The 22,230-nt window shown below is 36.6% G+C and overlaps 1 protein-coding gene across 5 annotated transcripts in view; it reads left to right on the top strand.

The window, feature by feature from the left end:
- Positions 1 to 22,230, top strand: part of BIRC6 (baculoviral IAP repeat containing 6) — a 188,023-nt gene that overhangs the window by 78,897 nt on the left and 86,896 nt on the right. For all 5 annotated transcript variants that reach the window (XM_063328808.1, XM_063328811.1, XM_063328812.1 and 2 more), the window contains 12 exons: positions 677 to 793; positions 1,797 to 1,951; positions 3,151 to 3,277; positions 4,004 to 4,114; positions 10,623 to 10,756; positions 11,765 to 11,892; positions 13,861 to 14,423; positions 17,506 to 17,681; positions 18,241 to 18,337; positions 18,523 to 18,717; positions 19,675 to 19,875; positions 20,512 to 20,791. In XM_063328808.1, coding sequence (XP_063184878.1) covers positions 677 to 793; positions 1,797 to 1,951; positions 3,151 to 3,277; positions 4,004 to 4,114; positions 10,623 to 10,756; positions 11,765 to 11,892; positions 13,861 to 14,423; positions 17,506 to 17,681; positions 18,241 to 18,337; positions 18,523 to 18,717; positions 19,675 to 19,875; positions 20,512 to 20,791 — 2,284 coding nt within the window. The remainder of the gene's footprint in view (positions 1 to 676; positions 794 to 1,796; positions 1,952 to 3,150; positions 3,278 to 4,003; positions 4,115 to 10,622; positions 10,757 to 11,764; positions 11,893 to 13,860; positions 14,424 to 17,505; positions 17,682 to 18,240; positions 18,338 to 18,522; positions 18,718 to 19,674; positions 19,876 to 20,511; positions 20,792 to 22,230) is intronic.

Here is a 22,230-nt window from a genome sequence, read left to right as displayed (position 1 = left end):
CATTAAGTGGAAAGAATTAAATTTTCTATATGCCACAGTTTTTCTGTAGTAAATGAAAATTTTATGTGAGGTTTACATTTAAAACAGCTTAACATTGCAGAAAATCTTATTTTCTAACATTTTTGAACACACACTTACAGGCATTTTGAAGTCATTCCTGTTTTTTCAGGAAATTTTGGAAGCTCTTCTCTAGTTGGCTGATATTTTGGATAGTTGGCTCTACCCTAAGGAATGAGGAGGGTAGATTACTTAGTTTGGAGGAGTACTACTGAACTGGGGTGATTGAGCTTTCTCCTCCCACACTGGGGAAAAACAGCTTTTTTTGTTCTTGTTTGAGACCTGATACCTTAGGGAAACCAGGCTTAAAATTATGCAGGTTTAGTCATGTGTGATATTAAAGTGACTGTGAAAATAAGTATGTGTGTGTTTCACAGAAATTTAGTATCTTATTAACTATGTACTTCACATCTATAAGAATCTTGTTCAGTTCAGAATATAAGTTTCTACATTCTGTTTCCATCATATATAAAAATGAATCTTCCTGTTATTGATACTGAGATCTTTTTCAGTTTAATGTGGACTGTATATCTATATTGCTTGCACAGGAAGTTGGAGTAACTAATTATATATGCCTTTTGATATAATGCAGTTTTACCCTGTTTGTTGCCTTGCGTAGCTTTAGATGCACGTCTAGAAGTTGGACTGGAACAGCAGGCTGAGCTGATGCTGAAAATGATGTCCACCCTGGAGGCTGATTCCATTCTACAAGCATTAACAAACACATCTCCTACATGTAACTACATGTTGTCATATCATTCTCTTCATGTGATGCTTTGAAATTTGTACTAGTTTTTTCTGTAGTCACTTAGCAGTTTAGAAATAAATTTTCTTGTTAGGCTATGCTTTATAGATATTTCTTTATTCAGATTTTTTTAATTATGAGTACATGTATATTTAAGAAATTTTGTGAAATTCGTCAAGCATGCAGGATTCATTTTACAGTGCATAATAGTACAATGAAGGAATTGTTTTCATTTTCTGATCTAGGTGAAATTGAATGTTCAGTTTCCTATTTTTGTGAAGCTTCATTCTTGCATTCAGTGTGAAATTTCAGCTATGTGGAAGCTACTTTGAACTTGACAGTTTCACCTATTCAGTGATGAAATGAAAATATTTGAATACAATTTTGAACTCACCTGTTCAGTAATCTTTATGATATAAAAACATTTATGATGACAATTTATTTTTGAACATATTTTCAGTGAGTTGTGCTGCCCATCTTGTTAAGGTGTCTTTCTTCGTAGCTCTCTGGGTACCTTAATATGCATGCAGTCATTAGTTGAATATCTGATGATGGAGTAGGTTAAGTGACATCCTCAGACTTTATTTTCTGGAAACTTATTATTGACTACACTAGTTTTACCATAATCATAGAATCATAGATAACAGAATCATAGTTAACGTGTGAAGAGACGTTCCAGTTGTTTGTCTCACCATAGTGCTACCAGGACACACCTATAATATGTTTGGCAAGAACTGTTAAAATGTATTTCTGGGCTCACTTTCCAAATAGATTTTTGTGAAGATGGAGATGTCTGAAATTCAAGTATGCCTTTCACAGTATGGTAGTCAAAAGGCCAACTTAGCTGAACACTGTATTGAAGATGTTCTTGTAAATTATAAAATAAGTGTCTTTCCCTTATGTATAAAATACAAGGAAATAAATATGAAATGACTTTTAGCGACTTTTACAAAATAATTCATGGGGGCATGGTACTTTTTGTTTTGTTTTTCAGTAACCCAGTCTCCTAGTGGAACAGATGATTCATTGCTAAGAGGATTACATGCTGCTAACCAAAATGCCCCGTTGATTGTACAGTTGTCATCTATACCTATGCTGAGCACATGCTTCAACAAACTCTTTTCCATGCTACAAGTCCACCATGTTCAGGTATAGAATTATGAACTTTGAAATGTTTTGGTAGTATTTCTCTCTAAGTTTGAAAGTTGTTTTCCTGTATTTCATGCTATTTAGGATGCAAGTAGCCCGTTATGTGCTTTATTGCTTATGAAGTTGTCATGGACAATGGTACCAATAATGTAATAGACAAGCTGCTGAAAGCTTTTATCAAACAGGACATTTCTTGTTGCAGTGAAAAAGTGGTTATATGTGTTCAAATTTAAAAACAAGTTATTAGGTTCATTGAAAAATAATTGCGAGCTTATTAGTGAAGAGTGTTGTTAAGCGTGCAGTCTCCACCTGTGGAGGTTTTCAAAACCCATCTGGATAAATCCCAGTCTGACATCTTAGTTGGACTTTCTTTGAGTAGAAGATTGTACTGGACGACCTCCAGAGTATGCTTCCAACCGGAATTATCCAGTCATCCTAAATGTTAAAACTAGAAATAAACTTTTTAAAAAGTCGTTGGCTTAGCAATGCTTTTCTTGGTACATTCAAAGGAATGTCATGCATGCTGTAGATGAGCGGTTAGATGCTTGCCTACCTATTTGTATTTTGATTGGGAGGCTGACTCTGTCCCTCACTGGTTCTTTAAATATCTCATCCAAAATACAGTTTCATGCTTCCCCAAAATATCTAAATAGTTATTTTCTTTAAGGAAGTTTTTCAGAGTGAGAATCTGTGTCTCTCTGAGAGTAGAGAAGGTTTCCCAGTAGTTTAATTGGCCTTTTGAATAATTTCGGTTGACTGGTAAACATCAGTTGACTATATTTGAGACACTCCAAAAACTTACGTGCAAATCAGTATTACGGATGTAGGGTTAGGATCCAGGCATTTCTGAGCAGTGTGTAAAACTGGGGGTTTTTTAACATAAGTTTGAAGAAACTTCTTAAGAGAAACTTAACTGTATTTAGAAGAAATCAATTGCAAAAACACAGCAGAAGCATTTACTAGTTATGCTGAATTTGCTCTGAATATTATCTTTATTAGAATCTTCAAATCCAGTAAACGGGGGAGAGAGAGAGAGAGAGAGTGTGTGTGTGTGTGTGTGTGTGTGTGTGTGAGATCCGTGAAACAGTAGCACCTGAGAATGTAGATAAAGGCTTTTAAAATGAAAACAGATAACCTTTTATGCTCTGGATTTCAGTTTGGTCTGATAATGTGTTGGTTTTTTTCCTTTTTTTTTTCAGCTTGAATCCCTTTTACAGTTATGGCTCACATTAAGCCTAAATTCCAGCTCCTCTGGAAGTAAGGATAGTGGCGCTGATATTTTCCTTTATAACGCTAACCGAATACCTGTAATTTCCTTGAACCAAGGTAAAATACATCAAATGTGTGAAATTAATTTTCAGGAGGTGTAAGATTTTTTTTAAGTACTCAATTTTTGCTAGTAAGCAAAAAGTATTAAAATAAATATTCTTCATAAGATCTATGTTGGGATAGTTTATGTATTCTTATTAAAGAGCTCTTGGGCTCATTATCTTCTTAGCATGAAAAATGTGTAGCTAGTATGTAATTGAAAGCTCATTCCTTGAATTTGCATAATCTCCTCAGAAATTAAATTGTACAATTTGTGGTTCTTAATTCATCATTAATCCCAAGAGGACTTTTTAAAAAGACACTTCTTAGTCTGAGGTGAACCGTGCACCTGTATGTACTTCTCTGACGAATTTCTTCTCCTTGTATACTATCCTGTGATCCCTTTATCAAAGGAGTTGGTGTGGGAGACAGTCCAGAACATTAATGCCTGCTGTAATGAATGTGTTAATGCTGACTTCCATGAGAGCGTTCTGAAACCAGGAGTTCCCTTGCATTGTTTTCGCTGAGATGCCAGGGTCTGGGCACTGTAGAAAGTTCTGTGGGGCAGTTCCTGTGAAGTGTTGAAGTGAAGTTCCTGAAACAATAGTTGTCAAAACAGAGTAAATACAACAAACAATATTAATAATAATATTAATAATAAATGTAGCAACTTACATTAACAATAAGACATTTATAGTGATACCCTGAAAACTAATGCTTGGAAAAACATGTTTTTCTTGACAGCTTCAGTAACTAGCTTCCTGTCAGTTCTGGCATGGTATCCTAATACCTTACTCCGGACATGGTGCCTTGTGCTTCATAGCCTAACTCTCATGACAAATATGCAGCTTAATGGTAAGTTGTGGGTGTTTTGGTGGTTTTTGGTTTGGTTTGGTTTGGGGTTTTTTTGTATATATTGCCTGTTCTAATGAGATGTACAGATGAGTGTTGATTCCCATCCAGAAGACTACCAGAAATTTCCCTTTGTCATTTAAGCACTTTTGTTGGTTCTCCATAACTTCAGGCTTTTCAAGAGTGAGCTCCTTGAATTGCTTGTACCATGGAAATGGAAACGGAAACCGTAGTGGTAAAAGAAAATGTCATTATAAATAGGTTGGCAATGTCTTCTAAAAATGAATTTTAGGACTAAGTGATGATCCTTGGGAATTAGCTTTGTGCTATGGGAGGAGGTAGCAGGGAGGAAGGACTAAGGTGCTGTAAGAGAGGTTCGTGTTTTTCTGATGCACTAGGAATATTTTTGTAAATGCAGGCACTAGTCATTGCTTATGTTAAGCTATCTGAAAATAAGCCCATAGAAGCTGAATGTATTAAAAAAGAAATCCAGCCCTTTCTTTTTGTTTAATTTCATTTCCCTATGCACACCAGATTATTTCACATTCTGTATATTGCTTTGTAGCACACTAGAAATAATCTCCCTTTTTGAATGAGATTTTGCCACAACACTGGTAGAAATTAAAGGACGTAATTTTCAAATGAAGAAATTAAGCTTCTAAATGGCTCCTATCATAGGGCAGCTGTCACAAGAAATGCTTTTGTGGCTTTGTCCTCAAGTCTAAAGAAGGTATCAAATAGTAAGAACTTGGAGACTGGAATCTCTTAAAACCTACGTGCTAGACCAAGTCAGAGCTCTTTTAAATTCTATTTTCACTCCGAGCACATGACTAAAGATAGTAATTACAGAAGAAAGAAACCCAGAGCTGCCTGAAGATCACACTTCTATGAAGGAATTTGCCATCCTGTGATGACACAGCTGTTCTCCACGGGTTTCCTCAAAAGATGCTTATGAATCCTTTTTTTCATATGTGCCGTTTCAAACCATCGTCCTCGGGATGCGCTTTTTTTTTTCAGGTTTTCAGTTTCTGTCCCTCTTCTGTGGTGTTTCTTAGAGATCAGTATCACGAAAATCTGATTAAATTTGTGCTATTAGGTGAAGCAGTAGAGCTGTGAATAAATTAATGGAAGAGACCTAATTGATATTCTCAAACTGAGACCTCCATCTTATACTTGGTATTTGAGAATAGAACATGGCTTGATTTGTATGATGACAGTGCCCGCAGTTAATGCCCATGTGTATTTTCAACTCTCCAATTTGTAACCATAGACTAGCAATTTCCAAAAATTATGCTGCATGTACCACTGAGAATCTACCACTGTGTGTACCATATATGAATCTCTTCCAAGTGGTGTGAGGCTCAGTGTTTGTGCTCTGACGCCGATGGACAGGCAGCTGGGTGTTTGCAGGAGTTTCTTAAGCAACTGCCTGAGATCAGTAAGTGACCATGTGAATGAAAAGCTGCTCAGAAGCAACCACTGTGACTCATTGCAGGCGCACTTCAGCATATGAATGTGGTTATGGATTTTTGTGTATATAGGATTGTGAGCCCAAGGTTGGGGTTGAGTTGGAAAGGGTTATAGAAGCAAACTTGCTGGAGGGTAAAGAAAAGGGTTGAAGGTCTCCTTTTATACATGTGTGTGGATTAACACAGATGTATATCCCTTAACTGCCCCTTTTCCCATACTCACTAACAGAACCAGGAGCTAAATAAGTTTGAGCACCCATCAGATAACTTCTGTGCCAGGATTCCTCAGCAGATGATGATTCAAGATAATATTCTCTCTCAATGGCACTGAGTTGTCACATTTAAGAAGTGAAATAATCTCGGTTCAGTTCTTGACAATTGAAGGTGGGATCCGTTGTAGCACTTCTCCAATCAATAATTTTGGTTTCCATGTGCTTTAGTTCAGAACTGGGACTATTAATAGTCTCTTAAGCCATTACAGATAGTGTCTTATAGGAGTTCTCATCAACTTATAGTTTTCAAGATCATGCTTTCCCGAAGAGATAAGTTTTTGATTTTTTTAAAGAAATACAGCCAGTATAAGACAAGTTGTTCCTGAGACTGGTGAAATGTAAGTGACATGACAGCTTTCTTTGGATTCAAGTTGCTCTTGTATCCTCTTTAATTCTGTAACGTTTTAAGTTATGAAGTACAAATTGTTCACACATCTTCACTGTATTCACAGGTTATGGTTAGGTTCTTTGGTGGTTTTATTTTAAACCACTACGATGTCAATTACAGTTAATTGGGAATAATTTAGATCAGTCTTGCTAGATGTGTGTGGTTATAAAATGAGGTTCTTTCCCCTTTTAATACCCAAAATACAGCAAGCCCCCAAATGTGTCCATTTGCAGAATATCTTCACTGATGAAAAAAACACCACCACCACCAAAAATACTTTATTCAGATAATTTCAGGTATAATAAACCTCTTCATATATAATAAACCTTTTAAATAAGCAAGAAGGTACCTCTTCTTGACATAACCCTCATTAGATAATCATATTTGCTGTTTCAGAAACTGAAAAACAACTTAGAGGTGTATCCACTCATGGATGATTCACTAAACTCTTTTTGCAAGGGGGCATTTTAGCACTGAGAAAATCCCACTATCACTATTTTTCTAAACCACTGGATCTCAAAGCCTTCTCAGAGAACCTCCTTCTTAAGTTTGCTTTATTTAGTTGAAATTCATTATTGCCATTTGATACATATGTTCACATTCAGCCATTCTGTTTTTTCCAGTCTTTCATTTAAAAAGAAGACAGGTGAGGAAACAAAAGGGGGGAATAAAGTGGGGGGAAGAGGTGGTGCTTTTTCATATTTTTCCATCCATTCTAGCTAAGGGTCTCATCTTATTTGTATTTTATGGGTAGTATCTTTGAACATACTTCTGAACTATTGTACTCTGAAAATTACAGTTTTGGTCACCATTTCTTTAAGAGATCAAGGAGTTAGAAGATCTTGTCATGAGAAGTGAGGTGGTTCTAGAGATCTTGTCCTGATGTTATTTTCAAAGCTGTTCCCTAGTTATTTTTCCAAAACCCCAGGTCTCTCCAGTAGTAACCAAAGCTTTTTAGTTGTTTGGGTTTTTTCCGCACCTGAGTATAGGACAGATTCTTTTTCGGAAATGTCCTATGTTGGGATTTTATGAGCAACCACTGTCTAGGGCAGGTCAGTTCGCGGTCAGAAAAGTCTTATTTAATTATGCCATTATGTGCTGATAAATGTCTTCAGAATGAAAGCTCAGACTGTGTAACTTCTGTGCTTCAGAAACTCTTATCTGAGGGGTACAAGATATTTTTCAGGGATAAACCAATACCCCTGGCCATTTCTTTTCAGAACAATGACCTTAATTAGTTAGGAGATCCATGACAAATTTTGCAAGGATGGTGTTTGAAATCGGTATTTGATGGGTGACACCTAGAACCATTTAATGCCATGTAAAGGAAGGTGGGTAGAAGCAAATCTGCAGTGACACCGGGCTAAGACAAATTTCTCGGAGCTACAGTTGCCTTAGAGTAAACAGCTGTCATCTGTCGAATTATTCTCATAACGCATTTACTCATCGCTTCCTTTAGCAGGAACTATTTGTGCTCTCCCTACATGCGCTTTTGCTTACGTTATTGTTGTCACCAGAAATACCGTTTGAGAAGTGGTGTTTTGAGTAGATAATGTAGATCGTGAAATCTGAGTTAAAATGTCAAACAAAACATGTCAGACTACAAACATAAGGTAGACAAAGTGAGGTATTGTATTGTAGAGGTATTTTCATCTGTTAAATATAAAATATAAAAATAAAATAACGTAGGAAGTAATGAAGATGTATTTATTTAGTTATGGCATCAACTGTATCATGAAACAGTAAAAAAAAAAACTATGGAGCCTTCTGATCCTGGAAGGAAATGAGTTGAAGGTTAGCGCGTGGAGTTGGCTGCTGCTCGGCAAGAGGAGAATGGTCTGGGACTATCAATTCCAGGGAAGTTCTAATGTAACATCTACTGATATTAAGATTTAAAGTCTTCACGAATAGCCAGATTTAATTAAGTAGTTACAGTACATACCTAACAAGTGAAAGTGAACACAGCAGGAAAAACTTTTAAAAGTTTAAAAACTGGAGTTTTTAAAATAATGTTACCTTCAAAGAAACACTGAGTGAACAAATTAGATAACTTGAAGGTACACCCCAGATGTGCCCTGTTCAGAAAAATGCAAGCATACATATTCTAGAAGCTGTAGTTTCAATGGAGATTTTGTTTTCATTTCTTTTTTAAAAACGAACAACATTGAATAGCAGTGTTCCTTGTCACACTGATCATTATAGACTTCACAGGTGATTCAAGGTCTCTGAAGAAAATGAAATACCTTCTTATGTCTATTCCTATGTCAGGAATGAAGGAAAGCACAAAAGTATGTCCCTTTTTCAAATAGAAGTGTAAACATTTGGGGCACTTTGTACATTTATTTTCAAATTAATTTGGTTACTCAGTACTTTTGGACAAACTCAAGTGACATCTAGTTCAAAACTGGTCATACACAAAGTCTGAATGATGCATTTACATTGAAGCAATGAAAAGTTACAGAAAACTATGAAAACCAGAATAACCAAATTCAGATTAACTTCTCATTTTGATTAGTAACATCAGCTGCAGTTGAATGTAATTTTAGTGATAGTGATTTGTCTTAAACTTCAAAATAGTTTGAGCAGGACTTTTTTCAAAAAAAAAAAAAAGGGGGGACAAACAAAATGAAGTAATATGACAGATCTAAGTATACATGCAAGAGCTATGAGCTTAGCACATTAGTATTCTTAGTGACCTGAGTGTCATTTTCATTTTTAACTTGTATCGTGATATACTCAGAAACACCACCCAAAACCAACCAATCAAAAAAAAAACCCCACCAACAACCAACATACCTATTTTTCTTAGAGGGAAAGTCAGCGTATTGTATGTTTTATTTAAGTAAATGTTCAGGGGTGCAGATTCAGCAGGGGAAAATAAACTTGATCAGTTCAGCCGGACTGGGGTTTCCAAGGCGCATCCTGCGATGGAAGGCTTCTCTCTTGTTCTGAAATGTTCAGTTTTTCTTTCAGAGAGCCTGTGGAGTTGTGCATTTACTTTTTACAGACTTGTCCCCCATCCAGACAGAACCTAGCCTTTTCAACTTTTGCACTATCAAATGTAAACTAGAGCAGTCTATTGTCTACAGTACAATGGAACTGGAACGCTGTGGGATGCTTTCTTGCTTTTATTCAACTCCAGCTATTGCCATGCCATCAGTCATAGCCGTACAGCCTTGTTCCACTACTACTGTTGATAAATCAATGCAAAGCGGTTTGTACAGCTGTACAAGGCATACATTCAGCATTAGTTTTCCGCATTCATCTAAAGCAAGAAATCTGTTTACAGTTTGAGAATAAAATGGCATTTGATAAGGGGAAAACTGACTGTGGATTATCTTCTCCTTCCATCATCCTGTAAGGATTTCTTCTTATAGCAAGTGTCTTTCCAATGCTATTTTTATTTAATTGCTCTGAAAGCTTTTTCAACTTAGATGGAAGCAGTCAGGGTTTAATTCTGTTTGTTTTTTTTTTTAAATTCTTTTTTGATGGAGGCGCTTGCCTCCTGGTTGGATCTTTAGTTTAACTTTCCTTAGCTTAAGGAAATTGCTGTGAAAGATGAAGACTGATAAACAGAATGACTAGTAAGTAGTTCAGGATTTGGTTCTTTTAACAGCCTCCCTAGGTAAGAATCTTGTCTTGGGATATGAAGAGATGCCAGATGAGCTCTCATACTAGAGCATCATTTCCTCTTGATTTAATCTTTTGTACATGATGAGATGGTCAGAAAGAGACCGCAACTTCATTTATGTGCGTGTAATGTTACAAGAATACTTATTTTTTATTCAGTAGGTAGCTATGCTTTTCTCAAGTTGTGTTTTGAATTGATTGGTTTTACCACTACTGAATAAGACTTCATATTTAATAAAGCTCATTTGTTTGATCATTGAAGGGTGAATTTTAATTCTAATTCTGCTCCTCAAAGTCCTTAATCTGTTAAGCTTCATATAGTTTTACTGAATGATGAGAAGTCTCTGAATGTGCCAAGGCCAAAAATATGTTGATTGTTTACAGGATAATAGAACATGTGGTCTCTGAGAAACTAACAAATGCACTTAAGCCTTATTAAAGTGTTGGACTAGCAAAGAGAAACAAATAAAAATGTCTGTATGTATTGCTTCTCCAACATGAAGCTCTACTGTCAGGAATACTGCCTTAGCAAGCTTGGAGCACTGGCGGAACAGTTTTGGGGGTTTATATCAGTACTTAATGAAAAACTCTACACTCAAAATTGTTGTCCTGAGTAAGCAGCTTTTGGTAGCTGATTTTGCTGAGAATATTTGCACATCATGAAATACATATAAGGGACATGCAGTATAAATGTTTGATTTACACTTCATGCTTAAGATTACAAATTTAATTTTTACGTCTTTACTTTTAAGCTGGTCTGAGCAGTGCCATTGGAGCTCAGGAAAGTACTGCCCAATTGTTGGTGTCAGATCCAAACCTCATTCATGTGTTAGTGAAATTCCTTTCCGGCACTAATCCTCATGGAACAAATCAACATAGTCCACAGGTAAATAGAATTTCAATACACTTGGCATGAATATTAGTTATTCATATTATGTCTTATTCATGTATTATATGCTTGGCTTGTTTCTTATTTTTTTGGTTATAGTCTTAGTTGGTTCTGATGAGCAACCATGGGGAAGTTCCTGTTGGTGAAGCAATCCGAGTAGTGATCATACGATTTTATAACTGTCTGAAGACTTGCCACAGGGGGAGAATGCGATGTGATATGTCAGTGAATGTATTCCACATTAGGATTCCTTAGTTGCATGCATGAAAAAAGTAATGAGTTCAGTTAGTTTCCTGAAATCTTGTTGTGTTGGGATAAAAATGCCAATGAAGATTAAGTTTAAATATCTAAAAATTCCAGAATTTGAAATTATGCTTTTATTTTCTCCGTTTTCTGAATTCATGTGGTGTCTACTGTTTCTCATAATTTCAGCTAATGTTTTTTTTTTGCTTTTTGCAGTCCTTGAAACATCTGTGAATAGTGATTAAAAAAAAAGCCAAGTTAACTTAATTGTATGAGATTTCACAGAAATCTCAGAAACACTTAGTTTAGGAGACAGAAAACACCTGATATTTCCAGTATTTTCCAGGAAAAAAATTCCAGGAAGTACATAGTCTTTTGTAGATCTTAAACATTGCGCAGTGCCATTAATTTAAAGCACTTATGTGTAAATGTGTAGTTTGTGAAAAAAACATTTAGATTAGCACAGAAATGTATTCTGTGTGAAGTGTAGCTTGCATTGCTGAAAAGATAAAGTCTCAAGCTGCAAAACGAGTCTTAGGCAAAGAACTGAAGGGTTTGCCTTTTACTCGTAGTTAGTAATAGAAAAACACATATAAATTGATAGGGAGTAGTTCTGTGAAAACCCTGTAAAATTTTTCAGAAAGTAAATTAAGCTACATAATAGTTTTCTTTTCTTGGAAAATGTTCTTGTTAGATAACACTCAATGTTCTTGAAGACATCTCAGTTTTATATAATACTTCTGAAAATGCCTTTCCCTGTAGGTTGGACCAACAGCGACACAAGCTATGCAAGAATTTCTTACTCGGTTACAAGTGCACCTTTCTTCAACTTGCCCTCAGATGTTCAGTGAATTTTTATTGAAGTTAATACACATACTTTCAACAGAAAGGTAAATATTAACTATTTTTTTTCCTTTCACACCCTCTTTGCCTTTAAAATCTGTGAGTCTGAATCACAGCTAAGATGTGTATGTCCTGCATTGTCATACTGTCAAGTTATATAAGGACGGAGATCTTGGGTGTTGCTGCGCCAATGCCAGCAGGAACCGGGCTGCTTCTGGCACATGGAAGAGTGCAGCTGGAATCCACACATAGCCGCCCATGTGTGAGGGACAGTGAATAGAAGCACTAAACAGTTGGTTGGACTGATTTTATCTAGAGCTAAAGGCCTTGTTAAAGTAATCCCTGAAATGAGGGCACTGTCGATGAGCTTACCTATTTGAAAGAGAAGAAGTATTCTGAGGCCCGAATTAATGAAAGACTCTAGAAATTATTTGTAGATTGTGAGAATAACGTGGATGGCGTTTATAACATGGTAGGAGGAAATATAAGCTCTGCTTCTTCAAGGCTAGGTCGATGAGCACAAGACCATTATGTATGAAGCAATATACCAGGAATGTGCCAACTGTTTGGTCTGAAGTAAATTAGAATTATCATTTATTTCTGTTACTGAAGTTCTGCTCATTCCCAGACAAAGGCTTCATATAATTAGGGATGAGTTTCCTCAGTTTCTAGCTTCCCAGTAGGTGGCACTTTGGCGTTATCTATTCTTTAATCATACAGAAAACAGTTTTGTCCTTTTCTAAGAGATTTTACCTTAGTAATTTAAATTGAATGGGTGGCGGTTACCCGGTTACATTGATGATCAATCACTTATACAAGAAACATCATAATACAATCAAATCATTAATTCACAGTGAATCTTGGAATGTGTGTCTGCATTTGAAATATTTGAAATAAGCTGACGAGACCACTGAAAGGATAGTTTTTGAAATTTGTTAGGTTTATTTTTTTTGAGACAAACCGAAGGATGGCAAAGCACTGGAAAAGGGTTTAGGTGGTTTTTTCTAAAGCCTCAGGTAATTATTGAAGTATACCATGTCTGATCAAAGCATAAGATTGATTGTGAAGAAAAGCAGTGTTTTACTAGTAGAACTAATTAAATGCCAAATATTTTCTTCAGGGCTGTTTCTATAAACTGTTTTGTTCTGTATATAAATCTAAAAGTTATAATCTTACTTATATAGTAAGATTAATCAATGTCAGAGAGAAATATATCAAAAATCACTAACACACTTCAAGAATTAGCACCAGTTTTATTTTAAATATCCTGATTCAAAAGGTTTGTTTTGCAGTTCAGCAGTATACATGTAAAAGTAATTGGGAAAATATAGTTATCCCTAAAAGGGATCCTTCAAACAATCAACCTATAAGCACCAAGCGGTGATAGTTTCAGTACCTTCTCATAGTCTTATGTATAGTTACTATTTAGATAGCTAAAACCTGACCGTTATTCTTTCTGCCTCAGGGCAAAAAAAGGAAAAAAAAAAAAATCCCAAACCAACAAACAGAAAACTGTGGGAAGAAAAAACCCATCATGATTTCCTGTTAGAAAACAAATAATCCTAATGATATTAAAGTATTAGATGGCCTCTTCCCATGAAGTTTCCCTGCAACCATATGAAACTTTTCACCCACAACTGAACAGGACTGTATTCTAAGCCTATACCTACAAAATTAACTGAATGATTAAAAAAATGATGCATCTTAGACTTTTTCAAAGGACGCTTTAATCCTTAGTGGTACCAGGAAAGTGATTGCATGAGCAGGTTCTACAGGCTGTGTAATGACCAGTATATTAAAAAGTGATGAATGCTTGACTCACGTGAAAGATCAGATTTTACTTCAACATGCATTTTTGAAAATGGCTGGATTTTTGCTTCTTGAAAGTCTGGCGTGCTTTTGGATTCTTAAAGATTAATCCCCACAAAAAAAAATCCAAAACCAAAATGTCTTTAATTTGTTAATATTGAACAATTAAATATCTTATTTTTTTCTTTTCTTTTTTCTCCTTTCAGGGGTGCTTTCCAGACAGGCCAGGGACCCTTGGATGCACAAGTGAAACTCTTGGAATTTACCCTGGAACAGAATTTTGAAGTTGTATCAGTTAGCACTATTTCTGCAGTAATTGAGTCTATAACCTTCCTTGTGCATCATTACATTACATGTTCGGACAAAGTGATGTCTCGCAGCGGCTCAGACAGCTCTGTGGGTGCTCGAGCGTGTTTTGGAGGGCTTTTTGCCAATATTATCCGTCCAGGTGATGCCAAAGCAGTTTGTGGAGAAATGACAAGGGATCAACTTATGTTTGATTTGCTAAAGCTGGTCAACATTTTAGTTCAACTGCCGCTTTCCAGTAACCGAGAATATAGCGCCCGTGTTCCAGTAGCAAGCAGTACTACAGACAGTGTGTCTGATGAAGAAAAGGTTTCAGGAGGCAAAGATGGCAATGGAAGCAACCCCAATACTCAAGGATCAACTGCATATGTGGCAGACTTGGTGTTAGCCAACCAACAAATTATGAGCCAGATTTTGTCTGCACTTGGCCAGTGTAACAGCAGTGCTATGGCAATGATTATTGGTAGGTATTTTGTAAATAAAACGAAACATATTTTGGGGTGGTAAAACATTTAAAACTTCTGCAGACTCATAAATTGGGTGTATACGTGAAAGTCTGGGCCACAGTAATGGCAGGAAATAAGAGACTGATAAGAAGTGAAAGGGGAAACAGGTATGTGGAAAAAACCTAGACAGTAGTTAAAACTGAACAGGAATGCGTTTGGCATTTGAATTTGTTGAATGTCAGAATGGTCGATGTTAAAAGGGGCCTCTGGAGATTGTCCAGTCCAACCTCCCTGCACAAAGCAGGGTCAGCTCAGAGCCTGCCTCAGGGAGCAGGTTACTGAGTACCTTGTCCAGTTGGGTTTTTAATTCCCCAAGGGTGGAAACCCCACAACCCCTCTGGGCAACCTGTTACAATGTTCAGTCATTCTTAAAGTGGAAAAGCCTTTTTCTTATGTTTAAATGGAATTTCCTCTATTTCAATCTGTGCCCGTCACACGCCTGTATGCATGGATTAGGATTAGTCTTCAGTTTGTACTATAGACACATTACCTCAATTATTCTCTCTGTATTGTGTTATTTTCCTTCTTTTTTAATCATTTCTGAAAAAGAAAAATTACAATTGTGGCCCTTGCACAGAATACATAAACTTTTCCATTCCTCTGTTTTACCAGAAATGTCATTAACATCATGTTCTGGGAGGTCCAGTCATATAGTTGTGGGTGGGATATTCCTGCTACAAACAAGTGAGGAAGCTGATAATAATTTGAACAGCGAAGTTACTGTTTGTCAGACATGAACCTGAGGTGCATTTTCTCAGAGAGTGTCTTTGTGACTTGCTTGTGAGCTGTGATGATAGGATAGAGTTTATTTGCACAAATTAAACCACTGACTGAAATACTGTGAATGTTACTGCATGCGCAAAACTGGAAAAACATTTTGCAGGAGGACAGGCAAAGAGCTTGCACTACATTTCAGGTGTAGTAGTTGAAAAATGTCGTTCTGTTTATAGTGATTCTCATGTTTCAAAGTACCTCTGGCCTTTTCTGTGCTAGTCTCCTTTAAGGAGATGTGAAACTGTTAACCAATGCCATTATCAAAAAAAAATCTACTACTTGTATGAGAGCACATGAATGTTAGAACAGTGGTTCATTTTGGCATAAAAGCAATTAAGAAAAAAGTAGTAACCTTCAGTAGTCAAATTAAACAGCAGGCAGGATTTGACAAGCCTGGATTGTGCTGTCGGAACCTTCCTGAAATTAATTCCAGAACATATCCTGCTTTGCTCTGGCTAGTTTGTTGTATTGCAAGTACACTATGAACACTGAAAGTAGTTTATTCTGGGAACGATGGTTTGTGCTCAATATGTGTTTCTCTGGGGTGAAATTCAAAAATTCTTCTCAACTTTGATGTCTTTCTAAACAACTGATTTCTGTCCAGCGATTGTTTTGCATTTTTAAGAAGGCAGTTTGGAAAGGTAGTGTTGCTTCAAAATGTTTTTCATTGAATTCAGGATATTGGGCAAGCTGATCCCTTCAGTGGATTGTTTTTCCTAAGGTCTTTTAATATAGGTTATTAAAACTAATTTGTATGTGTATTTTGGGAAGATATAACACAACTATTTGTGGTTTTAGTTCCTTCATGAAGAACCGTATTAAGCTCTCTCCAGACAATTTCTATGAACAAAACATTTCTCCAAGACTACAGCCAAGGTTATATAGGATCCAAAAATCAGTTATCAGCATATAGTAGTAAACACATAATAGCTAGTGCAGCATGCTGGCTACCCAGGAAAGATATACAAGAAGATGTCTGCAGATGTGTACTAATAATTAGTGGCTACGGTGTCAAAATTTATGCTAATAATGTTAATTTACTGCACCTGGCGAGCCAGCTGGTCAGTAATCAGCATGGCCTTGCGTAATTCATTTGTCACATGAAGTTAAAACGTCTGTTGGAGTTTTCTTTTATGAGCATTTTGTCTATTCATTTCATTAGGTTTTTTTTTTGCTTTGTCATTGACAGACTATGAAAATCATACATGTTACAGTATTCCCCTCCTTCTCCTTGCCTCAAAGGCTTCACAGCAAATCCACCATAGTTGTCTTCAGTTCCATCATTTGTTCCATTTAACTTTTCTAAACCGTGCAGAGACTGAGTCTTAAGACTCTTCTTTCTCTGTCTCCGTGTATCCAGTGCTCATCAATATTTTCAATCTTGATAGCTTGAAGGTGATTTAAGTTCTACAGCTGTCAGTTCTCTTGCTGGATTGTTTCTCTATGGCATGTTCAAACATCACTTAACATGTTATTTTTTTTAGTTAGTATAATTTTTATATAGTTACATATAAACTATACATTTATATATAGTTATGTATATAGTTTAGTTAGTATAACTGCAGTTTCTCTAAATGGAATGTGATTATTCCATCCATTCCCCCCGCCCAAATTTAAAAGCACTTTAAAAAGCTCTTCCAGATTGATGTCCTATGCTTTGTAAGACAGTTGTATTTACGGAGGTGATGTCTTCCTTGGAAAGACTATTCTTTTGCTTTCCATCCACAATTTCAGCAATGTGTAATCAATAATGCTGAATATTGATATTCAGTAAAACCTCATGAATAAATCCTGAGCTGTAACACTGAGAAAGATGATTTCAAGAGAAGTATTTCTGATAGAAATATATATGTTAAACGGTTTTGGGTTTTTTGGCGGCACATCTGCACTTCTGTTATCTGAAAAAAATCTTAAATACTTGTTAGTTGCTTCTGGCTAGGGGTGATTCCAATCCTTCTAGTTGTTCTAGTTGTTCTGTTTCCTTCACTAATTACAGTCATTTGTATGGTCTCATCTAAAATTGGATTTAAATTCCCTGACTTCCTGGGTCTAGTCTTCCTATGTATACTGTAAAGAAGGCAGCATGTATCTGGGAACACTAACAGTAGTTTATGTGATCCTGAAAACTTGCCCCTTTGTAGTTTGTAAAATCCATGTGAATGTTTAACCAGAAAGACATTTTAGTATCCTTGAGTTCTCTTATGTGCTGTAATGGTTTGTTAGGTCTCAGCTTCTCGTCTTTGAACTGTTTCTGTTTTCACTAAGGTGCAAGTGGCTTACATCTCACTAAGCACGAAAACTTTCATGGTGGCTTGGATGCAATATCAGTTGGAGATGGGTTGTTCACTATCCTGACAACACTTAGTAAAAAAGCAACAACAGTGCAAGTGATGCTTCAGCCAATTCTTACCTACATGGCCTGTGGGTACATGGGAAGACAGGTAAGTTCCCTTAGGGCTGCTGTGCTTCAGGGGAATTACAGGCTAGTTGATGCTGTAACCTATAATAATCTCAGAAAACTGAACTAGTGCTATGTAAAAGAAGTGTTAACATTTTTCCAACCTCACTTCACTTTCATGCTGAAGTTAGGAAGCCTCCCTCCGTTGCCCATGGTAGAGGGGGAGAGAGAGTTTCTGTAGGGACATTTTGACATTCCCGTAAACATTCCTGGCTAAAGGCTTGAAGATGGATTGAATGTTTTATTGTGTTCAGGTGGGAAACACATTTATTGTGTTCATATTAGTGGATACTTTAAATGCTCAATATTCGTATTTCCTTTCAGCTGCTTCCCCCCCATAGTTTGATCTTTTCCTACTACAAAGACTTCTCCTGTGTAGGAGTGAACCATACAGAGCATGATATTGCTATTTTGTGGTATAGAGGTCAACCATGGTGGCATTTCCCCTCTGGGATTTTTGCCTACTAAAAAGGGAGACTAATGCATATATCTGTCATGCTAATTTTGCATGAAACTGTGTATTTCTTAACTTTTTCTTCTAGGGTTCTCTCGCCACTTGTCAGTTATCTGAGCCACTGCTCTGGTTCATTTTACGGGTGTTGGATACAAGCGAGGCACTGAAGGCTTTCCATGACATGGGTAAGAATGTTTTTTCTTTCCCTGCATCAAGTAAAAGGTTTATTGTAGATTTTTTTGGTACTTAAAAAGGAATATAGATATGTCTGGCGGACCAAATTCACTAAATAGGCCTTTGCTTGCTTGGAATCTAATGCATGCTTCTGAACAGCATTGGTTATTTTCCCCTCTGCCTGCGTTGTACACAGGTGGTGTTCAGCTTATTTGTAACAACATGGTAACGAGTACAAGAGCCATTGTTAACACAGCAAGAAGTATGGTTTCGACTATTATGAAATTTCTTGATTCTGGTCCCACCAAAGCAACAGACAGCAGTTTGAAAGCTAGAGTGCTAGCTTCTGAGCCTGATAATGCAGAAGGAATTCACAATTTTGCGCCTTTGGGTAAGTAATACTTCTTTCTCTTACATTAATATACATTTGAATCTTTATCGAGTTCTTAACAAAAAATAATGCGATAGTGTCAAATGTTGCGATGCCGTTAAATTGTCTAAACAGTGGGGTTGCTGGTGTTTCAAGAAGATGTTGGGGGAGGACGCTAGTTTGTGGATAGGGGAAAGAAGGAAAGGTTGTTCTCACTTACTACGCTCTGATTCTCATCATGTAGTGTTCTCTGAGAGACGACCTGGCTTCATTTGGAATGAAAGTCTATCAAAGTGTGTCTGGGAATTAACCTCCAGCTGCTACTAGGCATTCAGTCCTAGAGCCACTTTAAAGTAAAACACCCCAAGTACCTGTAGTTTAAGCAGCACAAATCTGGTCTTGTGCCATACTACGTGCTAAAGAAGACATAGCCTAGATCTTCTTGCTTCATTCTTAACTCATGCTAAGATTAGAAAAATAAGGGGCTGTGGTCAGGTTCTTTGCTTCTGACGTCTTTGTTAGAAATAGGTTTTCATGTGAAACAAACCTTTTTAAAGAAAAAGGTTTGCAGATTTTGGTTATGGAGTCGCTTATGTTATCTTTATAATATTTAAAACTTCAAAGCCTTCGTTATGTTAACTGTGAATTAACTGAGTTCAATTTCTAAGCATACTGTTCAACCTGCACCTTTTCGTAATGAACTCTTTATAGAAAGTTTAGGATTTTGGTAGCAAGTGTCCCCTAGCAAATTTTCAAGCGTGTGCATATGGATGTGTAAACTGCCTGTTGTAAAACAGTCTACAAGTAAAAGAAAAATATCTCAGCAGTTGTCATTATTATACATGGGATGTTATCAATAAACCAAAACATGTGAGATAGGGTGGGAACAAAAAGTGTTTGCCGCAGTTCACGTTGTAAATTAATCTGGGTTTTATTAATAAACATTAATAATCAGTGTTAACGGTGCTTGTTTTGAAGGTTCCATCACCTCAAGCAGTCCCACTGCCCAGCCCGCTGAAGTGCTGTTACAGGCTACTCCTCCCCACAGGCGAGCTCGGTCTGCCGCGTGGTCGTATATATTTTTACCCGAGGAAGCTTGGTGCGACCTCACGATTCACCTCCCCGCGGCCGTGCTGCTCAAGGAGATCCACATCCAGCCTCACCTGGCCTCTCTGGCAAGTAAGTAGATTCACCGACATTGGTGCCGGTTTGAAAATTTGAAGGGTAGGATTTAGAAATGATACAAAGAGTATAATCAAAGGAACTAAAGTGGACAGATTGTTTGAAGAATGCCTGTAAAATAAGTTGAAAAGTTTGCTAATTCTGCTTTCCTTGAGAAAGGCCCTGCCTCCGCTTGATTTCTTCTATCTTAGTACGTGTTTTGTGGCATTAAATTTGAATATTCCAAAAATCTTGCCAAACTTGCCAAAACTTGCCATAGTGATAATGTGATGTTTGTGAGGGGTCTTCAGGCAAAATGGTTTTGTATGGTGGTTGGAATAAAGCATGAGATTTTCAGCTCTTATTGTGATAGCCCTGCTTAGGGAAACGTGTCGCATTGTACACTGACAGGACTTCTCATCATCTTAAGTCTTTGAAATAAACTGTATACGCCATGTATCAAAATGCTTATGCATTTTAACATATTCCATTGCACAGGTCAAATATTCCAGCTGCAGTTCTGCAGTAGCGTTTGCCTAAGATTATTTCAGTCACGTTGTTCTGTTTCTTTAACAGGGATACGTGTTTAACACTTAAAATTCAAACCAGTACAGATTTCTAAATAGTATTAAACCTTCTTATCTTACTCTGTAGCTTGCCCTTCATCAGTATCTGTTGAAATAAGCGCAGATGGTGTCAATATGTTACCTTTGTCAACTCCTGTTATCACAAGTGGTCTCACGTATATAAAAATCCAGCTGGTAAAAGCTGAAGTTGCCTCAGCTGTCTGCCTCCGTCTCCATCGCCCTCGGGATGCCAGCACACTCGGCCTCTCTCAGATCAAGCTGTTAGGCCTCACGGCCTTCGGAAACACCTCGTCTGCAACCGTCAATAATCCGTTCCTGCCCTCTGAGGATCAGGTCTCTAAAACAAGGTAAGCCTCTAATATCAGTGGACAGAGGCATGTTTGTGCCACTTCATGCTTTTGTCTTTTTTAGTGATGTTTTCTGCTCAGAGACAGATCTTTCAGGAGCAAACTCTATTCATGAGAACCTGTTTCTGCAGTTGAATTTTGACATTTGCAGAATCTGTTTCAAATATCTCACTTTCTTGGTAGTATGCTTAATCTGCATACGTAAAAGGGTGTGTTTCATCTCTGCAATGGTGAAAGAATACAAAGGATAGTAAAGCATTTAGAGTTGCAGTCTGAGTTTTTAATGGGTAGGCAGGTGTCATAAAAACTGAAGTAACGACATATTTCTTATCCCTACGGAAGTCAACAGAGTTACATAAGTATCGGAGCAGGAATAGAAATAGGACAATGGGATGTTTTGTGGACGTCATATCTAATATTGCTGTTTGCAAACATTTGCAAAATAGGAACTGAATGTTGTTGTGATTTTGGCGTATCAGCAAGATTTCTTTCCAGAAGCTTTTATTTGGTTAGGTGGCATCTTGAGTTTCATACTCATTTGTAAAATAAAACCCTTAAGGATTTAATGAGTGAATTTTTGAGATTTCCTGGTTCTGAAATTTAACTTGCCAAATTGTAAAAATTTGTTACTTTTGAAATATTTCATTTTTGAACCTTAATGTTTATAAATTTGAAAAAAGAGCATGGGAAAGTTTAAAAAACCTTCCTTCTTTTGCTGGGAAAAATTTTGAGAGTAAGTACATTTATAGAACATGAATATTATCCAGTATATATTTGATAAAAGTTGTATAACTGAAATTGGTCTTTGATCTTCAATAGCAGTGAAGCAAATTTTCACAGCCAAATTTATATTATTGTTATTTGTGCTTCAGAAAAGGTTATCTTAAAGTCACACAAAACTAATCAGCATCTAAAGAAAGAAGGCGAGTGTACCTTCTTCGTGTCGTGAAATGTTTTATTGCGTGGTGGTGGTAGTAGTATGATAGATATATTCAATAAACTTGGATATAATTTTGGTTTAGACCTAACAGAAAACTTAATCATTTCTAAAATGATAAATATTTAGGAGTAAATAATTCCTAAAATAAAAGTAGAAACTTCACTTAAGGTCTGTATGCAAGTTTGCCTTTTTTTTGAACTGTGGGAGATAAGGTTAGCTGTGAAAATAAGTTAACCTGTTAGTTTAGAGTTTGTCAGTGAAATGATGCCGTTTATTTCACCTGCAACTTGATTGTCTGATTGTTTAAACAACATTGTAGTATACTTTTTATAAATAAAGTCTAGTCAATGTGTTTTCAAATTGAGTCAATTACAATAGGTTTACTTTTCCAGATTTAATATTAAAAGGAATACTGAACAATATTGCTAAAGAATAAGAGAGGCATGGGGTAAATGCTGTGGATAACGGTTTTAATTTCTGCACTTTTGCTGTGTGCTTT

This window comes from Chroicocephalus ridibundus, chromosome 3 (genome assembly GCF_963924245.1).
Source record: "Chroicocephalus ridibundus chromosome 3, bChrRid1.1, whole genome shotgun sequence".
In the NCBI taxonomy this organism is placed as follows: domain Eukaryota; kingdom Metazoa; phylum Chordata; class Aves; order Charadriiformes; family Laridae; genus Chroicocephalus; species Chroicocephalus ridibundus.
The sequence above is the reverse complement of the archived record's forward strand: the minus strand, read 5'-3'. Positions and strand labels throughout refer to the sequence as shown.